Genomic DNA, 24,108 nt, shown 5'->3' on the forward strand with positions numbered 1-24,108 from the left:
TCATAGTTGAGGTATACCTATGATGAAAATTTCAGGCCTCTCTCATCTTCTTAAGTGGGAGAACTTGCACAATTGGTGGCTGACTAAATACTTTTTTGCCCCACTGTATAACATTACAAGTAGTGAACTAATTGTTGCACTCAAGATCAAACAAAATACAACTCAATTGTTTAAGAGCTGAAGCAAACTATTATTATCATTAAAAGGGACACATCCTATGTTTTTCTTAGGTAGACTCAAGAGCTGCTAATTGGTGACTGCACATATATTACCCAGAATTGTTAACCTTAGTTGATGACTTTACAAACCTGATGATGTGCAAATGACTTCTAAAGTAATTTGATGACCATCACATGACTCCAGGATGCTCTCTAAAGTAATTCTGTTTGTCTTGGTTTTCCATTAAATGTATTGGTGCAGTTATAAAACTATGCTACAAACGTGGTACTTTAAGATTCGTACTAAGTAACATTAAACTAGACAAGCCCATTTATCACATTTACAAGTTTTGAACAGTGAATGAATTATTAAATGTGGTATATATGAATCTTGCACAGTGACTATAAACTTTTGGTTCAGAACCTAGGTAGTGTTTGCTGATTGGTGGCTACATTTACCAATCAGCAAGCACTACATTCCTGCTTTTCAAATAAAGATACCAAGAGAATGGAGAAAATTTGATAATAGCAGTAAATTAGAAAGTTGCTTAAAATTGCATATAGGGCTGCAACTAACGATTATTTTCATAATCGATTAATCGGGCGATTATTTTTTCGATTAATTGACTAATCGGATAAAAAACAAATAAATATTTGTTTCCTATATTTAAATAAAATCCATAAACTGAGTGTTATAAATATAAAGTTCAGACTAAAAATTTACATTAATACAACTGTTGGTCCAATTTTTTAAGCAGCAGAACAAATTTTTATAATTAAGCAAAACAGAACCACAAACTGTTTGAAAAGAGGTAAAACTAGTAATAGGTAGACTGCCACTGTTTATAACATTCTGTTAGTCACTCTTTCAGAAACTCTGTATTAAAATGCAAAAATGTCAAAATGTTCACATGCTCCTGGCTGAGGCTGGCTCGCTATTTTTGCCTGCAGCAGAGAAGAGGCGCTCAGATGGTGTTGAGGTGCCTGAGATGCATAAGTAGGGTTTTGCCAATTTCACCAAGGTGGACTATGTATCTTTGTTAGCTCTCTACCAATGCAAGGGGCCTCTTAACATAGTAAGCCTGGTCTTCATTCTGACATAAAAATATCTTGAATATCTATATGAAATGGTAAACAACCAGCTATAAGGTTAGGGGGGAAAATATCTAGTCCACTCTTAAAATAACAGCTATATACTTATAGAGGTTGAATTTGGTACATATTCCAATTAATTAAAAATATAAAAAAACAAAAAAGACAAAAAGGCTAAAGACTATATATCAGTAACAGGACACATCCTTACACATTTATCTATAGAGTAAATATAATCAGCAATAGCAAGCAATCTGCTAAAAATTGTGCAAACAGGTAATAGTGACATAAATTCATATAACAAATCCCATCAATCTAGGGCTAGGTGTAAATAACAAGCTCAGCACTATATCATGCAAAGCACAGTCCCAAATCTCCTAATTTAATATAAACAATACAAATTACGACTCCCATTTTATTTCTGGGTTGCACATAAGACAGCAGTAGTTGTTAACTTAAAAATAAACTTATAGTGTCCTGAAAAAGTGAAAAGTAGACGTCCTTTAGGCTAAGGGCATAACCATAAATCACAATACCATGTGCAGGAGCTCAGCAGAGTGAAGCAGCTGGTGCTGTGCACAGAGCAACTAATTGCAAACCAACTAATCGATTATGAGATTCACTGACAACTATTTTCATAATCGATTATGCCGATTAGTTGTTGCAGCTCTAATTGCATGCTCTATCTGAATCAGGAAACAATGGGTTTCATATCCCTTTAATGAAACTGAAAAATCATTTTAATATTGAATGTTTATTATTTTTATGCGTAAGCTGGGGGGGCACTGGTAATGAGTTCATGGAACCAAGAGGGCAGTGGCTGGAAAAAGTTTGGGAACCACTGCTTTATTTTAAAGGGATATGTTTTAAAGGGATATGAAACCCAAAAGTGTTCTTTCATGATTCAAATAGCTCATGTGATTTCAAACAACTTTCTAATTGACTTATATTATCGCATATTGCAGGGACATAAGCTAAAGAGTTTGACCATGTCTGGAGCACTCTATGGGAGCAGCTTTGCAATAATGTTTTCCTTTTGTAAGAGCACTAGATGGCAGCACTGTTTCATGCTATGTAGTACGCCAGATACCTACCTAGTTATCGTTTCAAAAAAGAATACCTTGGGAACAAAGCAAATTTGAGAATAGAAGTAAATTGGAAACTTTTTTTTAAAGTGTATGCTATGAAATTACAAAAGAAAATGTTTGGGTTTCATATCACTTTAATCATGAAAGCAAACTGTTGGGTCTCATGTCCCTTTAATAGCACAGAACTACATGAGGAACACAACCTCAGCTTAGCACTCAAGCGATATCTGACATAAATGTTACTGTATGCCCCACAGAAGTCTACTGTGTGAGTGATTAAGAACGCAAGATATATTCGACAGGCAGGTGTTAGCGTGACTGTCGCTTTCACAATGAACAACAACTGCTCAAAATTAGAAGCACTACTGATTGCTCGTGAGTGATATTAAAGTGAAGGTCAATTTTCATCAATGAGTGCCCGGTTTTTAAAACTACTTTTAAAAACAGGGGCACTTTCATTGATGAAAATTAACATTGCACTGGATTTGAAGAAATACTTACCTTTTATTCCTGCAAAGCCGGATCGGCGATCCCCCCGCCTTCTTCTTCCTGCTGTAGACCACAGCAATGACGAAACGGGCTTCCTCCAATCACAGCCGGGCATCACGAGCTGGACGCTCTGGGGTGCAAGCCATGATTGGAGGAAGCCGGTTTTGTCATTTCTGACGTCAGTACAGAGGAACTGAGGCTGAGATCGGCGATCCGGTTTTGCAGAAGTAAAAGGTAAGTATTTCTTCAAATCCAGTGCAATGTAAATTTTCATCAATGAAAGTGCCCCTGTTTTTAAAAGTATTTTTAAAAACCGGGCACTCATTGATAAAAATTGACCTTCACTTTAAAGGGATATAAAACCCAATTTATTTTCCACCCTTTTAGGATTCAAAGAGATCATATGATTTTTAAACAACTTTCCAATTTACTTATATTATTTAATTTGTTTAGTTGCTTTGAAATCCTTTGTTGAAAAGGATACCTAGGTAGGCTCAGGAGCTGCTGATTGGTGGCTGCACATATATGCCTCATGTTATTGGCCCGGCTCACCCAATATGTTAACTAGTTTCCATTGGCAAATTAGATCATATAACTAAATTGGAAAGTTGTTTAAAACTGTATGCTTTATCTTAATCAAGGGTGTAATGTGCTTTTAATGTACAATAATGCTAATATGAACCACTTGTAAAATAGGCCATAATATAGGATTTTCCTAATCCTTCTGCAACATATCTTGACAGAAAACAGTTTAACTTTAAACCAATATTTTCAGCAATGCTATCTCTATCTCATTTGAAATCTATAACACAATATATAAAATGGTATTACTGAACACACATAAATAGGATAAATAATAACAGAACACTAGTTTCAGGTGCTGCATAGTGCATAAAGGAAACATTACATGGGTTGTTACTAAACTTGAATTTGAGATATATAAACCTAGTTACACACCATTTAAACAAAATATGTAAACAAAAAAAAAAGCAAGACAAATTTTGCCTTTACCTGAACAAGATTGTATCCATGGCCATCTAACTGGAAATCTACACTTGTCCTTAGCGAGTTTGATTTTGCCAATAAAGAGACACAGATATGACTCATGGTACTATCTATATATTTTTCTGATTGATCGCTGGCACTTACAGGGTTACACAAACTCTCATTTACATTGAACCAAGGTGATGTGCCCAAATCAGTAATGAGAAACTTATCCAGCAGCAACATTGATCCAGACGTGATGTGCAGGGTGATGAGTGTTGTAAAACCCAAGGACAGTCTGGTGTACATTATATCAGTAGAATACACCCAGATTCCAATGGACCCGCTAATATAAACACAAATCGCGCATGTAAACAGCTATAAAGTTATTTCTGCACGCAAACACTGCGTCTAAAGTTCTCATGCTATGAACTTCCATCTTGTTGCTATCGTTATGACAATGACTGCTAGAGGCTGACACGGGAACCACTACATTGTAACGTAAATAAATGCCATTCCTGCAGAGGAAGTGCAACAGCATGAAAACTTTTAGGAATTCTGTCCCTCCCAGGTCGGAGCCCATTGGTTCAGCCTGTGAGTAACGCGAGCCCTGCTCTCCCCATCTATACATCATGTGATTTCTATGATTCCTCTAAACTTCCATGGAAACTTTTCCCTAATATTAAAAACAGAGAAATATGTCGATTTGTTTTCCTTTTATTGGGGAACTTTTTTGTTGTTGGTGAAAAACTAACGTGCACTTATTCAGGCGTTGAGCATGTGGTCTGTGCGCTGAGTACATTGTCAGGCATCACTGCTTGTCACACAGAGTTCGGTAACACATAAGAAGCATGGCCACTACTATCTCCCCAGATGTCTGTCTGAGTGATATTGTGCTGCAGTATCCCGCGGAATCCCTTCAGGTGGTGCCAGGACTTCTAGCCACGGCGGTGGTGCTGGGGTTGGTGCTCGGTACAACGGCAGCAGTGCTCATTTGCCTCTATGTACTGCTACCTCTGCTTTCAAAGAAGGTGAGTGCCAGTAATTGTATAGCATATAAAGTAGATATGGGCCCTCAGCTCTTCTTACTATTCCATGTAGTCTATTATGGTTTAACGTTTAGATTACCATATAAGGCTGCAAGTCCTGCATACTTTTATCCATGATTAAATATGTAAGTATTCTCTCTCTCAGGGGCACAACAACAATAACATTGTTACTATTCACCATGTTTTTTATATTTCTGTGTCTGCAGCTGTCTTCTAAGCCCCTCTCTTATTTTAACCCCTTCATGTATTAATTAAAGAGATAGTCTAGTCAAAATTGAACTTAAATGATTCAGACAGCATTCAATTTTAAGCAACTTTCTAATTTACTCCTATTATTAGTTTCTTCATTCTCTTGGTATCTTTAATTGAAAAAGCAAGAATGTAAGCTTAGGAGCCGGACCATTTTTAGTTTAGCACCTGGGTAGTGCTTGCTGGTTGATGACTACATTTATACTCCAATCAGCAAGCTCTACCCAGGTGCTGAACCAAAAATGGTCCGGCTCCTAAGCTTACATTCTTGCTTTTTCAAAAATAGATACCAAGAGAATGAAGAAAAATTGATAATAGGAGTAAATAAGAAAGTTGCTTAAAATTGAAAGATCTATCTGAATCATGAAAGAAAAAAATTCTGTTTCATATCCCTTTAATCTCTGCATCTTTACACTGCACACAGCCATCTTGGTAAAATTACAGATCTGTGAAAGTGTACTGCTCCTATCACAGGATGCAGCAATACATGGCAAGATGACGGTGCCCAGTATTAAATGCAGCTGGATTCTTTAATTAGTTAAAATAAGTGAATGGTTTTATAGAGAGCTGCAGGTACAGGATGGGAATGCAATAGCACGATGAGTATTAACCATGCTACTGTAGTTGTACCCAGCTGTTTAAAGTTCCTTTAAATTATATAAATCTACAGGTCCCGGTTTTGCAGAGCAACCCATGTTTCTTGCCCTCAAATACACCTTTATCAATGTCATGCTCTCCTAGAGGTTTCTGTAAGATTATTTTGGGCAATTTTTCTATCTTGAAAAATTTTGAAAATATTATTATGTTATTGGTTTTGTGGATCTCAAAACAGTGAAAAAAACAGCAAAAATGTTTTAAAATAAGCATACAGAGTTGAGAAATTGACCTTAAAGGGACATAATCATGAAAGAAAACTTTTTGGGCTTCAGACAGAAGTATATCTGAAAATCGTATGCTCTATTATCAAATTTGCTTCATTCTCTTGGTATCCTTTGTTTAATGAGAGCAATGCTAAACTGGGGCCTAGCTGAAAACATTGGGTGATACAGGGACAAGCGGCTGGCTCACAGTAGTGTATTGCATCTGAGCCTACCTATGTATGCTGTTCAACAGTGAATACCAAAAGAACAAAGCAAATTAGATCAGAGAAGTAAATTGGAAAATTGTTAAAAATTGCATGTTCTTTCTGAATCATAAAAGTTTAATTTTAAATTTACTGTCCCTTTAACGCCATTGCTCCACTGTAAATCGATGCAGACATAATCAACCTAGTCCTATACTAATTTTGAAGCTCAATGAATAGATCTGCACAAGGACTTAAGTGTGAGGAGGGAGGGGCAAGCATTAAAAATTAAATATAATGTTACTGTGTAAGTTAAATAAAACTATTTAAATTGTAGTTATTAAGGTAATGGTTATTTATATGAATGATTAACCTATAAAACTGGAGATCATTCACCTACCAATAATTTCTATTATTTCAATGATCTATCTATGCATATCTAATGATATATAAATCAGTAATGGTCTGATATAACTGGGAAAAACATAATTTATGTAAGAACTTACCTGATAAATTCATTTCTTTCATATTAGCAAGAGTCCATGAGCTAGTGACGTATGGGATATACATTCCTACCAGGAGGGGCAAAGTTTCCCAAACCTCAAAATGCCTATAAATACACCCCTCACCACACCCACAAATCAGTTTAACGAATAGCCAAGAAGTGGGGTGATAAGAAAAAAGTGTGAAGCATAAATATAAGGAATTGGAATAATTGTGCTTTATACAAAAAAATCATAACCACCACAAAAAAAGGGTGGGCCTCATGGACTCTTGCTAATATGAAAGAAATGAATTTATCAGGTAAGTTCTTACATAAATTATGTTTTCTTTCATGTAATTAGCAAGAGTCCATGAGCTAGTGACGTATGGGATAATGACTACCCAAGATGTGGATCTTCCACGCAAGAGTCACTAGAGAGGGAGGGATAAAATAAAGACAGCCAATTCCGCTGAAAAAAATCCACACCCAAAAATAAAGTTTAAATCTTATAAAGAAAAAAACTGAAAATATAAGCAGAAGATTCAAACTGAAACAGCTGCCTGAAGTACTTTTCTACCAAAAACAGCTTCAGAAGAAGAAAACACATCAAAATGGTAGAATTTAGTAAAAGTATGCAAAGAAGACCAAGTTGCTGCTTTGCAAATCTGATCAACCAAAGCTTCATTCCTAAACGCCCAGGAAGTAGAAACTGACCTAGTAGAATGAGCTGTAATCCTTTGAGGCGGAGTTTTACCCGACTCAACATAAGCATGATGAATTAAAGATTTCAACCAAGATGCCAAAGAAATGGTAGAAGCCTTCTGACCTTTCCTAGAACCGGAAAAGATAACAAATAGACTAGAAGTCTTTCGGAAATTCTTAGTAGCTTCAACATAATATTTCAAAGCTCTAACTACATCCAAAGAATGCAATGATTTCTCCTTAGAATTCTTAGGATTAGGACATAATGAAGGAACCACAATTTCTCTACTAATGTTGTTAGAACATTTTTCACCGCCTTATCCTGGTGAAAAATCAGAAAAGGAGATTCACAAGAAAGAGCAGATAATTCAGAAACTCTTCTGGCAGAAGAGATGGCCAAAAGGAACAAAACTTTCCAAGAAAGTAATTTAATGTCCAATGAATGCATAGGTTCAAACGGAGGAGCTTGAAGAGCCCCCAGAACCAAATTCAAACTCCAAGGAGGAGAAATTGACTTAATGACAGGTTTTATACGAACCAAAGCTTGTACAAAACAATGAATATCAGGAAGATTAGCAATCTTTCTGTGAAAAAGAACAGAAAGAGCAGAGATTTGTCCTTTCAAGGAACTTGCAGACAAACCTTTATCCAAACCATCCTGAAGAAACTGTAAAATTCTCGGAATTCTAAAAGAATGCCAGGAAAAATGATGAGAAAGACACCAAGAAATATAAGTCTTCCAGACTCTATAATATATCTCCCTAGATACGGATTTACGAGCCTGTAACATAGTATTAATCACAGAGTCAGAGAAACCTCTTTGACTAAGAATCAAGCGTTCAATCTCCATACCTTTAAATTTAAGGATTTGAGATCCTGATGGAAAAAAGGACCTTGCGACAGAAGGTCTGGTCTTAACGGAAGAGTCCACGGTTGGCAAGAGGCCATCCGGACAAGATCCACATACCAAAACCTGTGAGGCCATGCTGGAGCTACCAGCAGAACAAACGAGCATTCCTTCAGAATCTTGGAGATTACTCTTGGAAGAAGAACTAGAGGCGGAAAGATATAGGCAGGATGATACTTCCAAGGAAGTGACAATGCATCCACTACTTCCGCTTGAGGATCCCTGGATCTGGACAGATACCTGGGAAGTTTCTTGTTTAGATGAGAGGCCATCAGATCTATTTCTGGAAGTCCCCACATTTGAACAATCTGAAGAAATACCTCTGGGTGAAGAGACCATTCGCCCGGATGTAACGTTTGGCGACTGAGATAATCCGCTTCCCAATTGTCTATACCTGGGATATGAACCGCAGAAACTAGACAGGAGCTGGATTCCGCCCATACCAGAATTCGAGATACTTCTTTCATAGCCAGAGGACTGTGAGTCCCTCCTTGATGATTGATGTATGCCACAGTTGTGACATTGTCTGTCTGAAAACAAATGAACGATTCTCTCTTTAGAAGAGGCCATGTCTGAAGAGCTCTGAAAATTGCACGGAGTTCCAAAATATTGATTGGTAATCTCACCTCCTGAGATTCCCAAACCCCTTGTGCTGTCAGAGACCCCCACACAGCTCCCCAACCTGTAAGACTTGCATCTGTTGAAATTACAGTCCAGGTCGGAAGAACAAAAGAAGCCCCCTGAACTAAACAATGGTGATCTGTCCACCACGTCAGAGAGTGTCGTACAATCGGTTTTAAAGATATTAATTGAGATATCTTTGTGTAATCCCTGCACCACTGGTTCAGCATACAGAGCTGAAGAGGTCGCATGTGAAAACGAGCAAAGGGGATCGCGTCCGATGCAGCAGTCATAAGACCTAGAATTTCCATGCATAAGGCTACCGAAGGGAATGATTGTGACTGAAGGTTTCGACAAGCTGATATCAATTTTAGACGTCTCTTGTCTGTCAAAGACAGAGTCATGGACACTGAATCTATCTGGAAACCTAAAAAGGTTACCCTTGTCTGAGGAATCAATGAACTTTTTGGTAAATTGATCCTCCAACCATGATCTTGAAGAAACAACACAAGTCGATTCGTATGAGATTCTGCTAAATGTGAAGACTGAGCAAGTACAAAGATATCGTCCAAATAAGGAAATACCACAATACCCTGTTCTCTGATTACAGACAGAAGGGCACCGAGAACCTTTGTAAAAATTCTTGGAGCTGTTGCTAGGCCAAACGGTAGAGCCACAAACTGGTAATGCTTGTCTAGGAAAGAGAATCTCAGAAACTGATAGTGATCTGGATGAATCGGAATATGCAGATATGCATCCTGTAAATCAATTGTAGACATATAATGCCCTTGGTGAACAAAAGGCAGGATAGTCCTTACAGTTACCATTTTGAATGTTGGTATCCTTACATAACGATTCAATATTTTTAGATCCAGAACTGGTCTGAAGGAATTCTCCTTCTTTGGTACAATGAAGAGATTTGAATAAAACCCCAGCCCCTGTTCCAGAACTGGAACTGGCATAATTACTCCAGCCAACTCTAGATCTGAAACACATTTCAGAAATGCTTGAGCCTTCACTGGGTTTACTGGGACACGGGAAAGAAAAAAATCTCTTTGCAGGAGGCCTTATCTTGAAGCCAATTCTGTACCCTTCTGAAACAATGTTCTGAATCCAAAGATTGTGAATGGAATTGATCCAAATTTCTTTGAAAAAACATAATCTGCCCCCTACCAGCTGAGCTGGAATGAGGGCCGCACCTTCATGTGGACTTAGGAGCTGGCTTTGGTTTTCTAAAAGGCTTGGATTTATTCCAGACTGGAGATGGTTTCCAAACTGATACCGCTCCTGAGGATGAAGGATCAGGCTTTTGTTCCTTGTTGTGACGAAAGGAACGAAAACGATTATTAGACCTAAATTTACCTTTAGATTTTTTATCCTGTGGTAAAAAAGTTCCTTTCCCTCCAGTAACAGTTGAGATAATAGAATCCATCTGAGAACCAAATAATTTATTACCCTGGAAAGAAAGGGAAAGCAGAGTAGACTTAGAAGACATATCAGCATTCCAAGTTTTAAGCCATAAAGCTCTTCTAGCTAAAATAGCTAGAGAAAACCAAAAGATACTAATGGCACTGCACAAATTTATAAAATAGGGTAGCCTATTATTCTCTGGATTAGTTGATAGAATATATTAATGTGAATCTGTTTATAATCCAGATTTAATATCTTGCAAGATGGCTGAGGTGCTGTGTACTGGTTATTTGAAACAAAAAATATCAATCCTGGGATTGATGGAATGTACACCTGAATAGCACTCTTCCCTATTTAGTAATGGCAAAAGTTGGACAAGGTATAGAGGTCTAAATTGGGAGGAGTATGTGGCAATATGTTAAAATATAACTTTTATTTGAAAAATTAAAAATAAAAAGCAACAACACACACAATTAACATATATACTTTGTTAAAATCACAGGATAGGGTCTGGGTAGGTTCTCTCCATAAATCACGGGAGATAGGAGTGGTTGTGATAAATGTTTAAGAGAAACTGAATGTCAGTTAGACATCAGGGTATTCTCTTTCACTATATATTATTTCAATATTGGTAGCACTGGCTCAGTATCAGTAAATCCGCTATTTTGTAGTATTGACTTAGATATGCTGTGTGTAATTTATAACTCACGGTGGAATTCAATTTTTGTATTATAAAATTGAATAATGGTAGTGCAACTTTCAAATATTCTCTTAGAAATTTGTCTGAAATTTCTATAATGTTGGAATTATGTTATTGTAACATACGCTATTGCTGTGATACTTATCTAGGTGTGACCCAATCTTGCTTTGTTATAAATCTATTAATGGTCTGCTTAGTTGGGAGAGATTTGCAGAATATTGTTTGGCTGATTATTTTAGCCAAATCGACATAGGCAGTATTGGTTAGTAAAGTTGGATTGTATAGGTCATGCAGTTATCAAGATAACTTACGTATTGTTTAGTAATCTTAAGTTAATATATACTTAAGTTTGCATATATATTCTCTGTTTGTATAACTACTGGACAGTTTATTATGTCGCTAGAGGTTTGTTAGATTTTAAGAAAAGATAGTATGTAATATCATAAATATTATTGCAACATGTATAAGTAGTCTTTCAATTGTACCAAGTAGTTATTTTTTTATATAAATCCTGTTACTACTTGATATTAATAATTTACTATGAAGAAGTAACACTGGGTTTGCTAAGATTTTAGACTCTTTTGTTCTTTTAGCGTATCTTATGTTATTTTGTTCACTTATTTCATATAATTATTAGTTGTAACAAATTACTGAAAACTCTTTCGATTATACCACATTGAGTTAGTGATATATAGATCTAATCCATGTGTAGGATCAATTGTTCTTGGCTTGGTAAAATAGGATAGTTGCTTAGTAATATAGTGCTGTTCGTGTTAGCTGCATAGAAAGGATTTCTATGGACTGTATACTTCAGCTAAGTTTTAGTATTAAATATATACTTCAGCTAAATTTCAGTGTTAAATGTGACAACTGTCTGAACGGTTTTTTCAAACCAAACTTCTATTGTAATATTTCACATAAGAGGATTGGAATCCTATTATCATCATTCGGTTATATTTTGATGTTAGATGTAACAACTGCCTGAGCGACTTTTTCAGACCAAACTTCTATTGTAATAATTTTACATTAGTCATCCAAGTTATTGAATTAATATCCCCCTGTGTTTATTTCATTTACACACTTATCACTGTCATATATATTTGTTAAAGTGCTGCTGCAAATTAGCTGCTACTCGTAAGGCTGGCTTAGTATTGCTTATGCTGAAAATTTTCTTGTTTGAACGTATTATCGTGTTCAATACTGGATATTTTTAAAAGCTGTGTGCTGATCTTAAATAAACAGTTTGCAATATTAGATATGTGCTAAAGCTCAATGTTTCTTAACCGCCAGTTTGTAGTCAACTTAGTCAGCTTAGTATTGCTTCTACTGATAATTGTCTGGTTTAAACGTATTTACCGTATTCAATACTGGATATTTTTAAAGGCTGTGTGCTGATTTTAAATAAACAGTTTGCGGTCTTAGGTATGTGCTGAAGCTCTGTATTTCTTAACCGCCTGTTTATAGTCAACACTAAGCTCCTTACTTGTAAGTGCCGGTTTTGTTTTCAATTTTTACAGTTGGCTTAGTGTTATTTGTATTAACAATTTGTACTGATTATTCTGTGTTACCGGACTTCAATATTGAGCATTTAAAGTGGCTGAGTATTGATTTTAAGTTGACAGTTAGCGGTGTTATATATATATATATTAAGGTTCCGTGTTCCTTACCCGCCTGTCTATAATCAACACTGAGCCCTTGTTGTAAGTGCTAGTTCAATTTTAAATAACGTTACTGAATTAACCCCATTCAGAGGTTAATATACTAAATATTGTGCACAACCACAATTATAATAACTATAAAGACTACCATTTCCTGCTAATTAAAAAATGCTAACATGCATTAAACAAACGATTCCCTAACATGTTTCGCCATAGTTGGCTTTTTCCAACTAAGCAGACCATTAATAGATTTATAACAAAGCAAGATTGGGTCACACCTAGATAAGTATCACAGCAATAGCGTATGTTACAATAACATAATTCCAACATTATAGAAATCTCAGACAAATTTCCATTATTCAATTTTATAATACAAAAATTGAATTCCACCGTGAGTTATAAATTACACACAGCATATCTAAGTCAATACTACAAAATAGCGGATTTACTGATACTGAGCCAGTGCTACCAATATTGAAATAATATATAGTGAAAGAGAATACCCTGATGTCTAACTGACATTCAGTTTCTCTTAAACATTTATCACAACCACTCCTATCTCCCGTGATTTACGGAGAGAACCTACCCAGACCCTATCCTGTGATTTTAACAAAGTATATATGTTAATTGTGTGTGTTGTTGCTTTTTATTTTTAATTTTTCAAATAAAAGTTATATTTTAACATATTGCCACATACTCCTCCCAATTTAGACCTCTATACCATGTCCAACGTTTGCCATTACTAAATAGGGAAGAGTGCTATTCAGGTGTACATTCCATCAATCCCAGGATTGATATTTTTTGTTTAAAATAGCTAGAGACATATACCTGACATCAACTCTAATGATATCAAAGATGGCATCACAAATAAAATTATTAGCATGTTGAAGAAGATTAATAATGCTATGAGAATTATGATCTGTTACTTGTTGCGCTAAAGCTTCTAACCAAAAAGTTGAAGCTGCAGCAACATCCGCTAAATATATAGCAGGTCTAAGAAGATTACCTGAACACAAGTAAGCTTTTCTTAGAAAGGATTCAATTTTCCTATCTATAGGATCCTTAAAGGAAATACTATCTGCCGTAGGAATAGTAGTACGCTTAGCAAGAGTAGAGACAGCCCCATCAACCTTAGGGATTTTGTCCCAAAACTCTAATCTGTCAGATGGCACAGGATATAATTGCTTAAAACGTTTAGAAGGAGTAAATGAATTACCCAAATTATTCCATTCCCTGGAAATTACTTCAGAAATAGCATCAGGAACAGGAAAAACTTATGGAATAACTACAGAAGATTTGAAAACCTTATTTAAACGTTTAGATTTAGTATCAAGAGGACCAGAATCCTCTATTTCTAATGCAATTAGGACTTCTTTAAGTAAAGAACGAATAAATTCCATTTTAAATAAATATGAAGATTTATCAGCATCAACCTCTGAGACAGAATCCTCTGAACCAGAAGAACCATTATCAGAATCAGAATGATGATATTAATTTAAAAATTCATCTGAAAAATGAGAAGTTTTAAAAGACTTTTTACGTTTACTAGAAGGATGTATAACAGACATAGCCTTCTTAATGGATTTAGAAACAAAATCTCTTATGTTATCAGGAACACTCTGAGTATTAGATGTTGATGGAACAGCAACAGGTAATGTAACAGTACTAAAGGAAATATTATCTGCATTAACAAGTTTGTCATGACAATCAGTACAAACAACAGCTGGAGGAACAGATACCATAAGTTTACAGCAGATACACTTAGCTTTGGTAGATCCAGCACCAGGCAGCAATTTTCCAGAAGTATCTTCTGACTCAGTGTCAACGTGGGACATCTTGCAATATGTAATAGAAAAAACAACATATAAAGCAAAATTGATCAAATTCCTTAAATGACAGTTTCAGGAATGGGAAAAAATGCCAGTGAACAAGCTTCTAGCAACCAGAAGCAATAAAAAATGAGACTTAAATAATGTGGAGACAATAGTGACGCCCATATATTTTTTTAGCGCCAAAAAAGACGCCCACATTATTTGGCGCCTAAATGCTTTTGGCGCCAAAAATGACGCCACATCCGGAACGCCGACACTTTTGGCGCAAAAAAACGTCAAAAATGACGCAACTTCCGGCGGAAACAGAAAAAAAATTTGCGCCAAAAAAGTCTGCGCCAAGAATGACGCAATAAAATGAAGCATTTTCAGCCCCCGCGAGCCTAACAGCCCACAGGGAAAAAAAGTCAAATTTTAAGGTAAGAAAAAATTGATTTATTCATATGCATTATCCCAAATATGAAACTGTCTGAAATAAGGAACGTTGAACATCCTGAGTCAAGGCAAATAAATGTTTGAATACATATATTTAGAACTTTATAAAAAAGTGCCCAACCATAGCTTAGAGTGTCACAGAAAATAAGACTTACTTACCCCAGGACACTCATCTACATGTAGTAGAAAGCCAAACCAGTACTGAAACGAAAATCAGTAGAGGTAATGGTATATATAAGAGTATATCGTCGATCTGAAAAGGGAGGTAAGAGATGAATCTCTACGACCGATAACAGAGAACCTATGAAATAGATCCCGTAGAAGGAGATCATTGAATTCAAATAGGCAATACTCTCCTCACATCCCTCTGACATTCACTGCACGCTGAGAGGAAAACCGGGCTCCAACCTGCTGCGGAGCGCATATCAACGTAGAATCTAGCACAAACTTACTTCACCACCTCCATAGGAGGCAAAGTTTGTAAAACTGATTTGTGGGTGTGGTGAGGGGTGTATTTATAGGCATTTTAAGGTTTGGGAAACTTTGCCCCTCCTGGTAGGAATGTATATCCCATACGTCACTAGCTCATGGACTCTTTCTAATTACATGAAAGAAATAAAAGTTAAAGTTAATCTTCTACAAATGTAAACCATGATTTAAATTCATTTGAATCCATTTTACTGACTAGTGATTTAAATGGTGATTTAAATCAACTTGATTTAAATCAAATCCACCCTGAATGTAAGATGTCCTTGTGTGCAATGCACATTGTTTTATTATTACATTTTCACCTTATAATTATGTGATGTTAGACCTAGAGCAAAGGAAACACATTTATTCAAAGATATATTTTAAAAACGTAACAATTTATTTTTCTCTGCTGCTTATTTGGAATGCAAACTTCAACTGCCGGAATGTTATATAAAACTTTGAAAATTGCATTCTTCTCCAGTTAATCAGCAGATCTCAATTCAGCTGGTGCTTTAGTGTAACAATTTCAAAATGACCTGCATAAAACGCATTAAAAATCTAATCTCAGAAAGTGGAAAAAAGTTCTGCTTCTGGGCTATATTTCTATGCCATACACACATATGCTGTGAGGGTCAGTGCACCTGTATTCAAAGTTAATCATCTCAAAGAGTCTCCTACTTGGAGAGAAATTGTAGTGCAGACTTCACAGGGGCTGAACTCACTAAATGCTCAAAAAGAAAAAAGGCAGAGCTCTCCAGCACTGCAAGATTTATCTTAATTCTGTATTTGAAGGAGAGACAAACCCAGTGCAATATAGCACTGCATGATATGAGCGTTTGCATTTTATATTACTTTATATTACTTTACACCTTTCAGTTTTATTACATTTAAGCTTTGCACTTTCTGGTTTCTATTTTAATACATTTATATTTAGAACTAGCAGCGATTTTACCTTAACAAATTAGGATCATACTTTGTATATTTCTGTGCATTGCACTTTGTATTTGCTCTATTGAAAACTAAAACTGACAGTTTCAGAAAGTTCCCAGGGTATGCCTGAAGCTCTCTCACTAGTCTTATGAAATGTTGGTCTAAAATAAGGATAGAGGGCGCCACATAGTGCAAATCAGACTGTAGAACCAAATGGTGATGTACAAATGATATCCTACTCACGTGTGTGCGGTACAGGCGGACTGGAACCAATCAGTTGTCCGGTAGACACTGCAGCAAACCTGGAACAGGCGGTATCCTCGTCCCACCAGAGGGAGTCCAGAGATACTCCTGATAGTCACAGTAAATGTTAGGCCATGATAGGCTGGAGACAGCAGCTCAAAATAGGATACAGCAGTTTAAAAAAGCAAGATGATAGCCTCCAATGGAAGGGGTAGAACCAGAAAAAGTGCAGCAGCAAAGTGACAATATGAATTGTTTTATTAAAAAAGTAAAAACAACAGCAACGCATTTCTCAGTGACACAGCACTGTTTCCTCAGGCTATACAAACAATCTCACAGCTGCTACTTATATCTAATGACGTATGTGGCTGAGAGATGCTGCAGAGCAGGGGTCTCATCTGTGGTATGATGTGGGTATGTGGCTGAGAGATGCTGCAGAGCAGGGGTCTCATCTGTGGTATGATGTGCGTATGTGGCTAAGAAAAGCTGCAGATCAGGGGTCTCATCTGAGGTATGATGTGGGTATGTGACTGAGAGATGTATGATGTCACATGTAGATAAGTTACTGATTTTGTGTGTGTGCTAGTTGCCTTAACGGAGTAATCTGCTGCCCCAATCACCCCGCCAGAGACCTCTAAACATGAGCTGTTCTGAGCGTAGTTTTGTTCCCGATCTGTTTCTCGTTTCCACAATGCACTCTAGCAGTGCTTTCTTATAATTAAATCACCAATAATTTGTATAAGATAGTTTGATTAAAAATGTATACATAAACATAATAAAATTAAACAAACAGGGTGTTTTTTTATTACAAAAAAAAGATGTCCCTTGCACAAGATGCGAACACAACATGTGACACATAGAATTAGCAAAGGGACATTAAACAGTTTGAGATCATAATCACAATGTTTAATTATGTGTAGTAGAAAAATTACAATATATGTTATTGTGTAATTTAACTTTATTTACATTACAAATGTGTTGTTGTTGTTTCTGTTTTTGTTGTTTCTTTAAAGTAATTTTAAAATTGTCACTGTTGTTTTGGAACCTAGGTTTTCCTCTTATCTGTCTCTTCTGATTAGGGACAGGCAAAAGCATTCAATAAGACTGTGCAAACAAGGCTGTATGGAAACCCGACTAGATAGGTAGTTTAACAAAAATATATTCCACACAGCCTTGTTTGCCCACTCCCTTTTAATGACTGTATATATAATTGTCCTCTTAACTAAATATCTAAAATGAATAAATAAAAAATAAACAAACTGAGAACGATAGAGTTCTAAGCAGGTAAAAAAAATACATTTTTATTCACTTAAATCAATACATTTGTTGGAAGGTACAATTATTTTATTTCTAGTGAGCTGTAACAGTCTGGCATGCACACATCATGTAGTGTGTGATGATATCAGAGACAGAGATACTTACTCATTGCTCATGGAACCCATTATCCCCTAAAGACTGCATACACCACATACACATTACATTTCTCTTATAAAAGAGTGAATAATCCTGTTTCAAATGAGGTATCACATACCCATTTGACCACTTATTACCTGTTGGAACCATAGGCACATTGGCTGAAAAAAAGGGTGGAAATCCCTCTCTGCACTTCACAGTACAATGAAGGACATAAAACCCCTACTTGAAAGTAGCAATCCTCCTCTTTCAAATGTGTGATATAGGCCAGATTCTCTAAAACTCTCTATTCTGGCAAGATTCTACAGGATGGTTCAGCAGTATTACCAGCCCCCTCATTGATGTTTAAATATTTAAAGGTATTTTGTTTACCTTGTTCTCAGAGTATCTCATTAATGGTGAGTTTTTAAACACTGGACCCATAGTTTCCATCTAGAAGCCAGGCTATCATCATAACAACAACAAATACCTATTAATATTGTTCCTAAGTTAGAGGGGTTTTTTTTTCTACACTCAAGAGAACTATACCACTCCCCTCAACATAGAACTATGTAATAAAACCGCTCATTTGAAAGGGCCATATTACGAGTGGAGCGTAAAATTGCGCTTTTCGCAAGCACGAAATTTGTGCTCCACTCGTAATACCAGCTTGCATTCGCATTGCGTGGAAGCTTTGCGCTCAAATAGGCTCCAATGGGAGCCTCGTTCTCATGCCGAACTGGAAAATTCCTCCTGGTCCTGAACAAATTCAACACTTCTAAATTACCAAACGTGCTTGTATTACTTGTTTATACTTCATGCACGTACCTCGTTGGAGTCGTCATACCCAATGTATCCTGTAGGTATCTGATGATAAGAATTTTTTTCTCCTCCTCTCCCAGAGATGCTCCGCTGTCTGTCTCCTGTACTGTGCGGCTTCCGTGTATGCACACGCTGTAGCCTGTGTTTACGGAGCCACGCATCCGTCGTGCTTCTAAAATGGCCCCTCCTCCAGGATGCGTCAATCACTGCAGGAATGAATGGATTTTTCAGCCCGGTCCGGGGTAAGCAAAAATAGTATACAGTATATCCAAAACGTGATAACCGGTCTGTAGGAGAGCTTGTAAAGAGAAATTCCACGCTTGGGTATGTTGAATAAAAAATCTGTATCTTTATTGGTCAATTTTTAAAAACTTGACTTAGTCGCCAGTAGAAAGGAAGGTGAGAAAGGAGAGCAGCATATACAGGTTACGCGTTTCGGGAAACTCCCGTACTCATAGCCTACTACATGCATGCTCTAGACTCTTTAAAAACCATTAAAAACACTTTGATTGGTTATTAACCTTCATCACCCGTGTTGGACAGAATATTTAACCCTAAGTTGTTTCTGCTCTGATAATTTTTCTCCTTATACTCTATGTATTTAGTACTTTATCGTATGTGGTATTGAAGATTTTAACACATAATCTAATTGTAAGAATCAACACTAATATGATCTGAAAACCTATTGTTTGAAAAAAAAAAGTGAATATACATATTTGTAAACACAAAGTATAGGGGACTAGCAACAGATCATCATCTAAAATTACGTGTGTTAAACCCACAATTGAGAAGGGAAATTGTCCCAACAGACTGTCATCAAATGTCTATACATATACTTCATACAAATGTGTGTGTGTGTGTGTGTGTGTGTGTGTGTGTATATAAGATGCACATATTAACATATATTTATGTATATACAGTAAGCATATACATAAATATTTATAGAGAACACACAGTTCCCCATAGACCGCTATGTAATGCCACTTTTCAGTGCATTTTCTTTCTAACACCCCACACCCACTCAATTTAACCTCTAAAACTAATTTGTGCATTTTTTTTATTATTATTTATTAAAAAAATATATATTTTTAAATAAAATCAACACTGCACTTTAAAGGGACAGTGTAGTCCAAAATAAACTTTAATGATTCAGATAGGGCATGCAATTTTTTTTTTTTTTTTTATGTTTATTTATAACCAACAGAATGTACAATCAAATTAATTCAACCTCTTTGTGCCACGCAGGGCCAGGTAAAACATAATATTTTGCAAAGCAAGACAATTTTAAATATAAAATTTCACATTTCACAGACCAAATTACTGATCCCCTTATATGAAATATTTGTACACCTAGTTGGTATTTTTCTAAATTTAAATAGGAAAAGAAACAATTAAATGCTCATTATAAATACAGAAATAAAAATAAATAAAAATAGAAGAGAAAGAAGAGAAAAAAAAAAAAAAAAAAAGGGTAAAGAAGGGAAAAAAATGAACAAGGAGGGAGAGTGAGTAAGTTACCAGATACCCAACAACACCATTTCTGAGTTTCTAAATGGGTGGATTAGAAGGTCAATTTCACTTGAAGGAAGAGATTTAATAAAAAATGCCCTCTTCTTAAAAAATGAAATGACCTCTCGTTCCTCATTTAGATTAGTATCCATTTGCTCAAGGATACATTGTTTTTTTAGACAATTTTTGACCTCCGGAATACTGGGGGCAGTCCCTCCCTTCCATTTTCTCAGGATTAAGTATCTGGCTGCTAATATGGCCATATTAACAATTTTAGTATTGCCTATCTGCGCTTCTAAATCCTTCCGTAAGAATATAATGTGGGATACCTCTAGTCTCAAAGAAGAAATTCCTAAAATAGTATTAAGCCAGTATTGTAGTTTAGACCAGAATTGTTGCAGCTTTGGGCATTCCCAAAACATATGTGTAAGATTGGCAAAAGGCAGAGAACATTTAGGGCAAGAGCTAAATTTAACGTTACCATACCGTGCTCCCTTTTCTGGAGTGTAAAAAGTCATTAATAATAATTTGATGTGAGATTCTCTCCATGTGGAAGAGAGAGTCACTCGTTTAGTTTCTGCAATTGAGAATTGGATACGGCTAGTCTCTACATGACTTTGCCTTAAAGCTGCAGCCCAGTTAATGGAGATCTTTTCCAGATTAGAAGCTCCTTTTATGGAGCTCAAATCCATATAACTGGTTGAAATTGAAATAATACCAGATTTAGCTAAGATGAGCCATTTCTCTATGGGCCCCTGAGACCAATTCCAGCCGTAGGTGCTTATTATATTAGATACATAATGCCTTGCTTGTAAATACGCAAACAAATCTTTTTGAGGAAGATTATATTTCGCTCTCAATGAACCAAACGTTATTATACATGGCCTTTCAAAATCCAATAACTGAGAGACCTTACTTAAACCTACCTTATGCCATCTCTGGAAAGGTGAAAATTGAAATCCCGCTTGAAATTGAGGGTTACCTGATAATGGCATGAATTTAGAGACCCTATGTTCAACACCTAAGAGTTTACACACTTTCCACCAGGCTTGGAGGGGGCTATAAATTGTTCTCATCTTTTTTACCTCCTTTGATAATTGAGCAGCATTACAATGAATGATTGCTAATGGAAGATATGGATGTGTTACATTCCTTTCTAGATTGTTATTAGTAACATAGTCTCTCTCATTTACCCAGTCCATAACTAAACGTAGTAAAAAGGCATAATTATAGAGTTTTAAATCTGGTAAAGCCAGACCTGCGAGTTCTCTGGGGAGAGAAAGTTTAAGTAAGGAAATTCTAGGTTTCTTGTTTTGCCACAGAAAATTTCTCAAGGAAGTGTTAAATATTGTCAAATCTCTTCCCCTTATGATCAATGACATATTTTGTAATACATATAAAATTTTGGGAAGACAGATCATTTTATATAAGGCTATACGGCCTGACAGAGAGAGGGGGAGATTCTGCCAATTTTTAAGAATCTTCATCACTCTATTAAGTACTGGGGTAATATTGAGGTTATACCATTTTTCTGGATTAGGTGAAATCATTATCCCTAGATATTTAAAAGCTCTGGAGACTATTTTGAAAGGTATGTTTAGCATGGGTTCCTTGGGAGGTTTGATCCACATGAGTTCCGATTTTGTGGTATTAACTCTGTACCCAGAGAAAGAACCAAATTGTTCAATAATAGATAGAAGTTTAGGAATATTATTAACACTATTAGACAAATAAATTAGAATATCATCGGCGTACAAAGCAGTTTTCAGATCTTCCGTACCGATCTTAAACCCTTCCAACTGCTGTCTAATGCATATGGCCAAGGGTTCAATAGAAACATTAAAGAGGAGTGGAGAGAGAGGGCACCCCTGTCGAGTTCCTCTTTAAGCCAAATATCTGAAGAAGTCAAGCCGTTAATTAACATTTTTGTAGAAGCTGTATTATAAAGATTATTAACAAAATTGAGGAATTTGCCATGGAAACCAAACTGTTGCAGGGAATGGATTAAATGATCATGGTGTATCGAATCAAAGGCCTTCTCTGCATCTATTGCTATAACTGCTAAATCAGGGGTAACCCCCTGCCCTCCAGCCCCCAACCTCTCCCTAGTACTGAAAAAGTCTATAGTAAGAAGCAATTCTCTTATCTTAGCTGAAGAATTACGCTTGGACATAAAGCCCGCTTGGTCATTATGAATAATATCAGGAAGAATTGTTTGAAGCCTCAAGGCCAAAATGGTGGTAAGAATCTTATAATCTGAGTTAAGCAAAGCTATGGGTCTATATGATTCCTTCCTCTTTGGGTCCTTGCCTTGCTTAAGGATCAAAGTAGTACAAGAGGCTGCAAAATTAGGAGAAGGGGGGTTACCCTTTGTATATATGTCATTAAATAATGAGGTTAGATATGGCAAAATTGTTAGCACTGCAATTTTATAAAATTCGTTAGGGAGGGCATCCGGGCCTGGAGCTTTATTCAGAGATAAATCTTCAATTGCTCTTAATACTTCCATTTCAGTAATCGGGAGATTCAGATTTTCAATCTGGTCAGGTAAAAGTGATGGGGATACAATCTTACTCCAAAAATCTTCTCGAGCAGATATATTTGAATTTTTCAGGGAATATAAATCTTTATAATAGGACAAAAGTATCTGTGATATATCGTCCATTTTTGTTATCAGTTTACCATCTTCAGATAGGGAGTCAATTAGGGAAATCTCTTTATCTTTTTTAACTAATCTTGCTAAAAGTTTACCCGATTTACTACCATATCTGTAAAGTTTAGCTTGGAATCTCAGATCCTTCTGAGATGTTTTATAGAGAAGAAAAGAATCTCTATCTTTCAGCGCCTGGGTGTATCGTTCCCAGGTGCTGGTTGTTTTTTGTAGCAGATAACCATTATATGTATTAGATACTGCTTTTAAGATTTCCTTCTCCCTAAATTTCAATTTCTTTGTCCTCCTAATGCAATATGCCAGAATCTCACCTCTGATCACTGCTTTTGCTGTCTCCCAGAAAATGGTAGGACGGTTGATATAGTCCTGATTAAAAGAAATATATTCTTCTAACTTAAGTTTTACCCAGTTCTTAAATTTGAGGTCCGTGGCTAGGTAAGATGGGAAATGAAATCGATTACTTCTAGTAGTGGGGTCACTAGCCTGGAACTCCAAAAAGATAGGAGCGTGGTCAGAGATACATATAGGGAGAATTCCTGCTATTACTCTCGTTTTACATAATTCTTCGTCCAAGAGAAGAAGGTCAATCCTTGAAAGTGATTTATGCGCCTTAGAAAGGCATGTGTAATCCCTTAAGTCCGGATTTTGTGACCTCCAGATATCCCTAACCCCAAGGTTTTGAAAAAGTTTGTTAAACAGTTTGGATTCAATATTATCTCTTTTAGTTCTGGGGCCCGATGGTTGTTGTCTTAATCTATCTAAGGGATATTGAGGTGCCATATTAAAGTCCCCTCCAACTATCAGGTAACCCTCTTTGTAGATCATAATGTCTGCCTGTAATGTTTCCCAAAAAGACCAATCAATAACATTAGGGGCATAGATATTACATAATGTGTATATTACTTTATCAATCTTAATTTTTACCAAAAGAAACCTTCCCTCAGAGTCATTTTTTGTATGAAGAATTTGATAATTTAGCTTTTTCCCCAAAAGAATTGCTACTCCTCCCTTTCTCTGTTTGCTAGGTGAAAATAAAACTTCCTTAACCCATGAACATTTGAGTTTTAAAATTTCTTCTGTCTTTAAGTGGGTTTCCTGTATAAAGGCAATATCAGTGTGAATTTTTCTTAAATATGCTATTATTGTTTTACG

General features: G+C 36.1%; 2 protein-coding genes across 3 annotated transcripts in view; one reads left to right on the forward strand and one right to left on the reverse strand.

Annotated features, from left to right (window-relative positions):
* EVC2 (EvC ciliary complex subunit 2) overlaps positions 1-4,335 on the reverse strand; it is a 427,809-nt gene extending 423,474 nt beyond the window's left edge. For both annotated transcript variants that reach the window (XM_053704149.1, XM_053704148.1), the window contains exon 1: positions 3,839-4,335. In XM_053704149.1, coding sequence (XP_053560124.1) covers positions 3,839-4,120 — 282 coding nt within the window. In that variant the 5' untranslated portion in view covers positions 4,121-4,335. The remainder of the gene's footprint in view (positions 1-3,838) is intronic.
* Positions 4,285-24,108, forward strand: part of EVC (EvC ciliary complex subunit 1) — a 561,189-nt gene continuing 541,365 nt past the window's right edge. The window contains exon 1 of the mRNA XM_053700301.1: positions 4,285-4,842. Coding sequence (XP_053556276.1) covers positions 4,663-4,842 — 180 coding nt within the window. The 5' untranslated portion in view covers positions 4,285-4,662. The remainder of the gene's footprint in view (positions 4,843-24,108) is intronic.

This window comes from Bombina bombina, chromosome 2 (assembly GCF_027579735.1).
Source record: "Bombina bombina isolate aBomBom1 chromosome 2, aBomBom1.pri, whole genome shotgun sequence".
In the NCBI taxonomy this organism is placed as follows: domain Eukaryota; kingdom Metazoa; phylum Chordata; class Amphibia; order Anura; family Bombinatoridae; genus Bombina; species Bombina bombina.